The sequence below is a fragment of the Anneissia japonica genome, unplaced genomic scaffold (genome assembly GCF_011630105.1).
Source record: "Anneissia japonica isolate Jap-2015-1 unplaced genomic scaffold, ASM1163010v1 scaffold1078_len308785_cov188, whole genome shotgun sequence".
Lineage (NCBI taxonomy): Eukaryota > Metazoa > Echinodermata > Crinoidea > Comatulida > Comatulidae > Anneissia > Anneissia japonica.
Genome location: NW_022725562.1, coordinates 1 through 9,514, shown reverse-complemented (window position 1 = coordinate 9,514; position 9,514 = coordinate 1). Strand labels below are relative to the sequence as shown.

Below are 9,514 nucleotides of genomic sequence, written 5' to 3'. Positions count from 1 at the left end.
ATATACATTTAAACGTTGAAAATGAGCGATCATCGAATGTGAAAAAATAGGTATCTCAACCGGGATTCGAACCCGAGACTGTCTATGTGTCTTAAACAACTATTGTTATGTTGGGAATTAAAATCCAATTAAGGGAAAGAAACAATATTGCGAGAGAACGAAATAATATTTTGAGGGAACGAAATAATATTTCGAAATGATTCCGTTCCCTCGAAATATTATTTTATTCCATGAATATATTATTTCGTTCCCTCAAAATAGTTTAATATTTTTTTTGTAACCATGACCATTTAGGGGCTCCGTATAATACTACAGGCCCGTAGCGTGGGGGGGGGGTTAATGGGGTTACGACGAACCGCCCAAAAACTGGAGATGGTCCACATTTAAAAACAACAAAAATTGATATTCGTAGATATATTCACAATGTTTTTCAGAGTATCGGAGATCATACAAGCCAAAGGTTCCACTTTCCACTGAAATGAACCTCCCGCAAATTAAGTCACGCTACGGGTCTGTACTATACACTTATTTAATGGGAAACAGCGTCGACGACAAATTGCAGGACCTCCCAATAAATAATAAAAGCATGATAGTGAAACAATCTACACTTGGACGAGAGTAGCTCAGACACAGAGAGAAGGATGGGAGTAGGGCACCTTGTCGGGGAGATCTTCCTCCCTCCTGTCTGGGAGGAAAACCACAATTTGTCGAAGAGAATGTTAACTTATAAGTTCTTTATTCTTTTAATGACCAAGGAATGTAATTTCATTGTTGTAACTGATGATTGTCGATTTTTTTTCTTTTATTTCTTGATTTCAACCATTCTGGAGCAACAGCCTATACTGGTAGATATACTATCAGGTCCATTAAGTCATATACAGCAACCTGCAACTTGCTCAATGTAAAAACAAAAACACATCAGTTTCAGCGTTACGTCTTGAGACCTAAGGTGAGAGGGGAGCATCTTCAAAGGTTGTGGAATCAAGTTGAACTTAGAAGTAAAAACTACACAGAATCAGCGCGTAGTCAAGAAATGGGGGTGGGGGGAATGGCCAACACCTAAATTTTTAGCGCCCCACCTCCTGTAAAAGTCAAAGTGAAAAAATAACAAATGAACAATATTCACTTCTTTAAACTTATATAGGCCCTATGCCTAATACAACCTCAACTAAATACATATTCACTTTCATGAGTGATCAACTGGCCCCAAAACCTAGACTTGGAAATAACCGGAATGTTGTCCGAGGAGAGTTGGTTTTGTATACTCAACTGCTCTATATGGTATTCCCGAGATCTTTTAATTTATAGATATTTCATGATTTTGAATCATGTATCTAAATAAACCATATTCCAATCTACAAGATGTGCCCGGGATAATCTCTTAATCGTGCCAGTATATTCCCATCCTCCTAGGACAGGGTGGTTGCATACGTTGCTTTTTGCACAAAAATCACTTAAGACTAGTATTTTTTTTTTTCATAATTAACAAAAATGTTGTGTTTTCAAATACTGTCAAAGTAAGACCCTTTGAAACCGTTTGGAAGCGCAGGCTGTTATATCCCGGGCCGCCAAGAGGGAAAACCGTCACACGGGCAAGGGTTGGTATGGGCCTCCAGCAACGAAGCCCAAGGCGCTATTTTCTTTTTTTTTATTTGGTGGGGATGGGTGGGGGCTCTTAATCTGGAAGGGCCCATTATTAGGGGGACCCATGCCATTATTGAGGGCTCAAAATAGTAATTATTATTTTGGAAAAAAAATATTGAAAAAAGAATGATACCTGCAACTTCTATGGGCTTCCTGGTAAGCTTGGGCCCCGGGAATCTTCCCCATGCCCTCTCTCGGTGGCACTGGTCAAGGGCGTCGATCCGTGGTTAAACGTTGGGGGGGGGGGAGACGAAATGAAAAATAAAGCCTCCGGACCAGGGGGCCGAAGCACCCGGAAGCTCTGACGCCTTTTAATTGATTTTAAGCGATGCAATTAACATTTATTTCCATACGAAATTTTCAAAATATCCAGTGACGGATCCAGTAATTTAAGATAGAGCTGGGCCCAAAGAGGGACTTTTGCAGATGGAGAATGTAGACCACCTCAGCCCCACCGATCGCGCCCATGGCACTGGTTACATCCTTACTTTATACCCAGTCTCAACCTTGGTGCATGCTGAAGTTATATTATTGAGTTGAGTATTTTCTCACCTGCATTTTTACAATTTTGTTGCAAAATCATTATTTTATCTACTTAAAATTTAACGATAAGAAAGTATAATACATACTCCAAGTATTGGAATACACGCCATCGTGTTGGGATTCAATATTTCGACATTAATTATGTCGTCATCAGGAATGATTTAAAAAATTTAACGAAGTCAACAAGTCAAATTATGACACGTAAAAAGTGCTATATCAGGATACCCCTGAATTTGTTCATCTCACCCAGCCTCACCCATGTCATATTTTAAATCTGAGAACGCCATTTCAGGCATTTAAAGTTGCTCCATCCTTAATATTTTTTACGCCTCACCCCTAGCCATGGTGGGGCTGAGGCGACTCCATGACTGCTGGAACTCAAAAGATATGTTACGGAGAATAGGCCTACTGTATTTTAGTTACATTTTTTATCTGAATAGGAGGATAGTTTTTATGTGGTCTAATCCTACTCGGTGTAAGTTCTGCATCTTCGGAATATTTCCTACATAGCGTTTATTGTATAAGCTGCAGTTGTCTCAACCAGGTTAACATTATCCACTTCCACAGTAATGTTTGGAAACCGTCTACCAGATCACGGTACAGTATACGCATACTTTAAATATCAACCTTTAGATTTGTTTATCCGTCCCCATGGAAATGTTGTAAGTGTTTGATGCGTTGCTGTTTACTCGACATCGAGTTTGTTAGATGTTTCTGTTGACATTTTGATAACTATTTTAGATAATATTTATAGAATATAAACCGTATGGTTTGTGAGTAAAAGCACAGTCACTTTAGCCACCAAGACTAACGGTTGATTCAAAAATTCATAAAAATTTCAATTTCACCCTAATCGAGTGCAATCATGGATAATATGGACGAACACGAGGAAAATGAGAATGTAGAGCTTAGTACTGTTTCAATTCCTGGAACAGTAGAAGAAGAGAATAAAGTCGTAAATGACACGGCAAAATCCACCACAACTTTAGTCGACAGCGACGTAGAAGGAGGTGAAAGCGATGTCCCCAAATCGTGGATTGCAACTCATAGCTTAGCAATCGGGATTGGTGTAACATTTGTACTTGTTGTTGTCATCACTACAGTTTTGTGTGTAGTGTTGATACCAGGTGATGATTCTGACGAATTAATTACCGGTAAGTCCATCCGTTTGAATAATCTCAACTCGCGTCTTTTTCTTAAACTACACATTCACGTTAAACCATTTTACTATATTTTTCCATCACGAGCAACACCTTTCTGTTGTCAATGTCAAGAATGTCAATTTTAATATTGGTTAATAAATAAAACAGACACAGCAGCAGGAAGCAACATTAATAATAATAATAATAATAATGACAATAATAATGGTAATGATGATGCAGTCATTAAAACAACAGTAACAATATTTTAAAAAAGTAACACTTCAAACCTATACTATGGGCTTAAAAATGTAATGCTTTTGCCTTGTTTTAGTTTTCTTCTTTTTTTTAAATTAATGGAGAATTGTACCTATTATTAGTAGGTCATGCTAGTACAATTCTCCATTATCGTAACACTGCAGGTCTTATACAATCCTTATACAATTTCTTGTAGTCGATGTTTCAAAATGGTGTTATCGTTGGGGAGGAAAAATATTTATATGTATTTTCTATATATACAAAATCAATTAAATAAGCCTTTGAAACCCTTAAATTGTCATATTTTTCGGGGCTTCTTTTGAGAGATTCTGAGCGACGCCCGACCAGGCCCACTATTTTTCGTCGGGGACATGGGACGCCCCGTCGGGGAAATCCTAGTGCCACCGCTGTCGTTAACCGAACTAAAGTACATTGTTAATCAAGTTACCTGTAATGACAATGTTTCATTTTATCCAGATGTGTTAAGCTAAATTTAAATGTTGTCTTAAATGTGTTTCTTTTCTGTTCATTCTGGAATTGTCGGGAATCATGAAGATTGCCCTTCTACGAAAATGATATTAAAAGATTATTCTTGCTTTTTTTGCTTTCGAGTTTTCATTTATTTTTTACTATTTTAAATTTTATCTTATAAAATAAAGTCTTTTTCAACATTTATTGTTTAACAGAATTGGTGACGATAAATTCAACACTGCCAGAAGGAGTGACTGATATACAAAACACAACTACGGTTACAAATGAACATAAAAGCGAGACTTCAGTGGAAAGTACATCACAGGCTACTACTGAAGGAGTGACTCAGACAAGTAAAGGAGTTACAAAATCAACTAGGCCTACATTACCGACTGATGTGGTTCAAACTACAAGTCAAAGAGCTATTACACCCGACACAAATACTTTTCAACCCACAGCCAGAATTACGACAATGAGTAATCGAGTTACTACACCACCAAATAGGCCTACATCACCGACTGATGTGGTTCAAACTACAAGTCAAAGAGATATTACACCCGACAAAAGTACTTCGCAAACCACAGCCAGAATTACGACAATGAGTAATGGAGTTACTACACCATCAAATAGGCCTACATCATCGACGGATGTGGTTCAAACTACAAGTCAAAGAGCTATTACACCCGACACAAGTACTTCACAAACCACAGCCAGAATTACGACAGCGAGTAATCGAGTTACTACACCATTGATAAGTAGGCCTACATCTGACGCCACAAATGACATGCAGACTAGTACAAAAGAAGTGACTACACCCATCACAAATAGCACGACTGAGGTGCAGTCAACTAGTGATGAATCGCCAACCACAGGTGACTTGAGCACCGTAACGGAGTCGACAGATCACACATCATCTGTGCCAACAACTACAGCTGTAGATTCAACCACAGGTGACTTGAGCACCGTAACTTGGTCGACAGATCTCACACCGTCGCCCTAGTCTGTGAAAGTCATTTGGGTTTTCAACTTAATACGAATAAGCCTGCCTAAAATAGCATACTGCAGAACATCTTGTATAATGGGCCACCATTAGTCCTAACTTGACTATAAGGTCTATTTTGACTGTAGACTTCCGTATTCTGATTTCTCCTGATTTAATTTTGTTAACTTCATATAGAATATTATATCAGTGTTGATGTCATGGTCGTATTTAATGGGCTGTTGTTTTAAATTAAAAGACCTAAAATACATTATACATACAATAATCACTGGATAATTTAGAATACAGCCAAAAGACCACTGAGAGAACACTGATGTACTACCGGCTGCTTATACCAGGCCTACAAGAGGTGGATCAGCGCATGTGATGATGATGATTTTGAATTATTATAAAATGCAAATAAGCTGTGGTTGAAATGAATTGAATTGAAAAAGTATAAAATTTATTATTTTTATTTATTATTATTATTATTATTTTTTAAATAATATTTAATATATATTTAGGTCAGTCGACTGAACTTATATGAGCCATATTAAGTCAATGGCGTTTAGGCTCCTTTTATATATATTTTTTTCTTTTTGCTGAATCTGAATTCATCTGAATTAAAAAGTGATATGATTGTTTTATATCAAAGAAAAACATTACTCGCCATATTATGTACATTTAACTAATCTTTAAAAAAATATCATAATTAAGTTTTTCAATTGTTATATATATATATGTATATATATATATATATGTATATATATATATATTTATATATATATATATTATGATTTATATATGGTATGTACATTATGTACGTTTTTGTATGTACGGTATGTATGCAATCATGTTATTTTTAAAGTACGTGATTATAATGTGTGCGTTCTGCTTGAAGTGGTGTGAATTATATTTAAATAGATGCAAGATATTTTCAAGATGTTTTAACATAATATTTTAGGGCCTATGTAGTTTAGTATTCAAACTGATTAGCAGCTGCTAGATGGTTTATCGTTTAATATCGTTGAAACAAAATAAGCAACTAAATGTTGTAATAGACGTTACTTCTTTTCGATTGTTGCCAGAACTTGCGTACTATCACTTCAGATAACTGATCTCTACTATAATAGCTAATATAGTATTAGTAGAGATCAGTGCTTCAGATTCAAGAAGTGTACATGTGCGTTGTGCGTCTGTGCACACTTATAAAGAGTCCGTGCCGGCATGAGGAGTTCGCCATAGTGTTAAAAGATAATATTTCCACTCGCTGCACGGAAGTGTCCCCTAAATAGGGGTGTCCCACTTTAAAAGAGGAGAGGGGGGTGGTTACTATGGTTTTTTTCGCTTCTTAGATTTAAATTACTATTGCAAGCAATGAAGCAGTCTTCATGTGGTTATTTATGTTTATATTAATGAGTTAAGATATAGGCTTATGAACATACAATAATGATATTAACAATAATAATAATATTATTATTATTAAGAGTATATACAAACTGTCATTTTGTTGTTTATTTCTTTCATTAACTTGCCTAGCCTGACGAGTCGACTTTAGAACTCTCTTCCTTTTTCTATTTTTCCTCACATCTCCTGACAATGACAGCTTCAAAACTGCTGTTAAATCGTTTCTCATGCAACAGTTTTAATAATTTATTTTAAAATCACTGTTTCATTGAATTAATCTAATTATTTATTTGTTTATTCATCTTTTCCCCTTTTCTTCCCAGTCTCGTGTTTCGTTCTCTTTCTGTGACTTGGCCGCATTTCATCATGATGGCAACGTCAGTCCTGTATCCAGATAGTAGAAAAAAAAATATTTTAAAATCATCTTACCAGGACTGGCACCATAAGAGCTCGGTGGGGAGAAAAGAAATCCTCGGGAAAATCGTGGTGACACTATTGTAATTGACAGAAAATATTATATCGTTTGGGTATTTTATTGAGTTCAGAAGGCACCATCGATGTTTTGTAACGAGGTTTATTGCTGCAACTACGGTATAGTGGGCCTAATGGAATCCTAACTACACATTAAGCATTGCACGAATATTATGAAGACTTCGTATTAATTTATTTTTGTATGGTAAAATGGTAAAAAGTGTATAAATCAGCAAAGACCTAGATATCAGAGTTAAACAGGCGGAAAGCTATTTGACCACAGATGCTTTTATAAGCATAGACATATATAATTCTGTAGATTGAGACATAAATTTATTGATAAAAACTGTCGCTGCGGCGACAGACCTTTCATATCCAACAAAATATCACAGATCATCATCGATTTGTACATTGGTCTGTACTTTACCTTGTGTTGCAATTTAATTTTAAATAATGCTGTCGAACTCAGATAAATGATGGTTATATAAACATTGACTCCCGGTTTACAGATATGATTATGTTCTATCTTACATTCTATTTCGTACGTACCTTGGTCTATTGTTCTGTTGTCTTTTCATGTTAAGCACAAGACTTTGGTATTTATGCTCTATAAATAACTAAACTCACAGCCTTACAGGCAAACAATCCAGTCGAGCAAACTATGAACATTTCAGTACACTGATAGACAAGGTTATCGGCACAGTCGACCGTGTACCGATAAGTCGTGACGTGCGCTAATCTAAAGGACATAACTGCCTATGTATACTATCAGTGGTGTGTCTAAAGAGTGCCACCCCATCCCAAAAAAGCTCTTCCCCTTCTCCATCCACTAGTCTCCCTCCCTATCCCGTAGCACCCTCCCTCCCCCATGTTCAAAGCAAAAAAAACGTTCATGTAGTTGAAAGTCACCTTATTTGCGAGATAGCGTCCCTCACTTAATCATCAATCCCCACTTCACTTTCGCTCCACCCCACCAGCTCCCATCAACCCTCCCTCCCTCCGATTTCAAGATACACCACTGTCTGCTATGTACGTTTGTGTGTGTATCCAGTTGTATGCTATAACATTTTTTTTTTTCAACAAAAACGGCTAAAATAAATGATGATATTTAAAATAAATGAAGTGATGTTACGTCAATATTGATAGCTGAACACTAACATTATAATAGGCAAAAACTGCCTTAAGTCTGGGGTCGATAGTTACATTAAGAGCTAAAAATAATTATTTTGAATGTACCACTTTTCAAGCTCTTATAAATAAAGTTGATACTTACCAAGTGATTTAGCCCTGTAGTTAGAGTACAATTAAATTATCACCCAGATTGCATTTCGACGATTGACCGTAATTTCAATCAATTGTTTTTCACCTGACCAATAGGCATACTCTTTCAGGTAGGTCTTTATAATTTTTTAAGTAGGCCTACCAGATAGTTTCCAACACTTCAATGTAAACGATACACCTCACATTAGTTGGCGCCACCTATAATATTGCAATGCACAGGTGTAATTATGCACAAATTTTATTTGAGATGAGGACGTGGAAACTATTACCCTAGTAGCCAGACCATGTTTTGTATGCACTATGAGGTCCAGAAAATTTGACTTCAGAAATTGGTTTAGGGTGGTCCAAGAATCATTTTTGGCTTGGTAACACATTTTCAAAACGTGGTAAAAGGTCAGGGCCAAAGGTCATAGCTATAGGGTCGTCATATCTCCGCAACCACTGGTGGTAGAGAGTAAATTTTTGCCTATTTGTTTAGAGCATTCATGTTTCTATTTGGTCTAATAGAACATTTTGCTAAAAAATGAACGGAAGTGCTGTTTCTAACCTTTGACACGTTTCAAGGTCATAGCAATAGGGTCATTATATCTCCACAACCACTGGTGGTAAAGAGTTAATTGTGGTGTCAATATGTTTGGAATTAATTTTAAAAATTAATGTTTCTATTTGGTCTAATAAAAAAGTTTGCTAGAAAGTAACCGGAAATGCTGTTTTTGACATTTGACATGTTTCAATTGTCTTAGTTATTGAGTCCTTATTATCTCCACAACCACTGGAGGTAGAGAGTTAATTTCTATTTGCTCTAATGGAATATTTTACTAAAATACGACCGGAAAAGCCGTTTCTGACCTTCGACATGTTTGAAGGTCATAGCAACAGAATCTTCATACCTCCACAACCACTGGTGGTGGAGAGTTAATTTTGGCACCAAAAAGTGACCGGAGATGCTGTTCTGACCTTTGATATGTTTTAATGCATATGCATATCCCTACACATACTAGCTGTTGAGACTTGATAGTGATCGCAAAATATTCATTAACACAATGTTTCTGTTTATTGGATTGGACCATTTTTTTAAACAAATATGCCAATACTGATCATTGACCCACGTCGCAAGGTTTAGTTCTGTTAAATTTTGTCAGTAGATAATTTTATTTACAAGAAATATAATAAATCAAATCAAGTAGGTCTAATTGAATGTATGATACAAAAGCGACCTGAAGTGTACCTCCAACTAAGAGTTCAGTTGATTTTTATCTCTGTAACTACTATATATATATATATATATACATAGTCAAGTTTCTGCTATGAACACAAATGT

At 36.2% G+C, this 9,514-nt stretch overlaps 1 protein-coding gene across 1 annotated transcript; it reads left to right on the top strand.

Annotated features, from left to right (window-relative positions):
- Positions 1–2,952: 2,952 nt before the first annotated feature.
- On the top strand, positions 2,953–6,539 carry LOC117112746 (flocculation protein FLO11-like). Its single transcript, XM_033255893.1, has 2 exons — positions 2,953–3,341; positions 4,271–6,539. Exons 1-2 carry the CDS (start codon positions 3,053–3,055, stop codon positions 5,053–5,055), a joined length of 1,074 nt encoding a protein of 357 aa, XP_033111784.1. The 5' UTR covers positions 2,953–3,052; the 3' UTR covers positions 5,056–6,539.
- Positions 6,540–9,514: the final 2,975 nt, after the last annotated feature.

Bases quoted from the DNA above. Each gene is read 5' to 3' on its own strand.
- LOC117112746 (XM_033255893.1), top strand. From the start codon at position 3,053: ATGGATAATATGGACGAACACGAGGAAAATGAGAATGTAGAGCTTAGT. The intron at 3,342-4,270 runs GTAAGTCCATCC...ATTGTTTAACAG, and splicing joins TTCTGACGAATTAATTACCG to AATTGGTGACGATAAATTCA.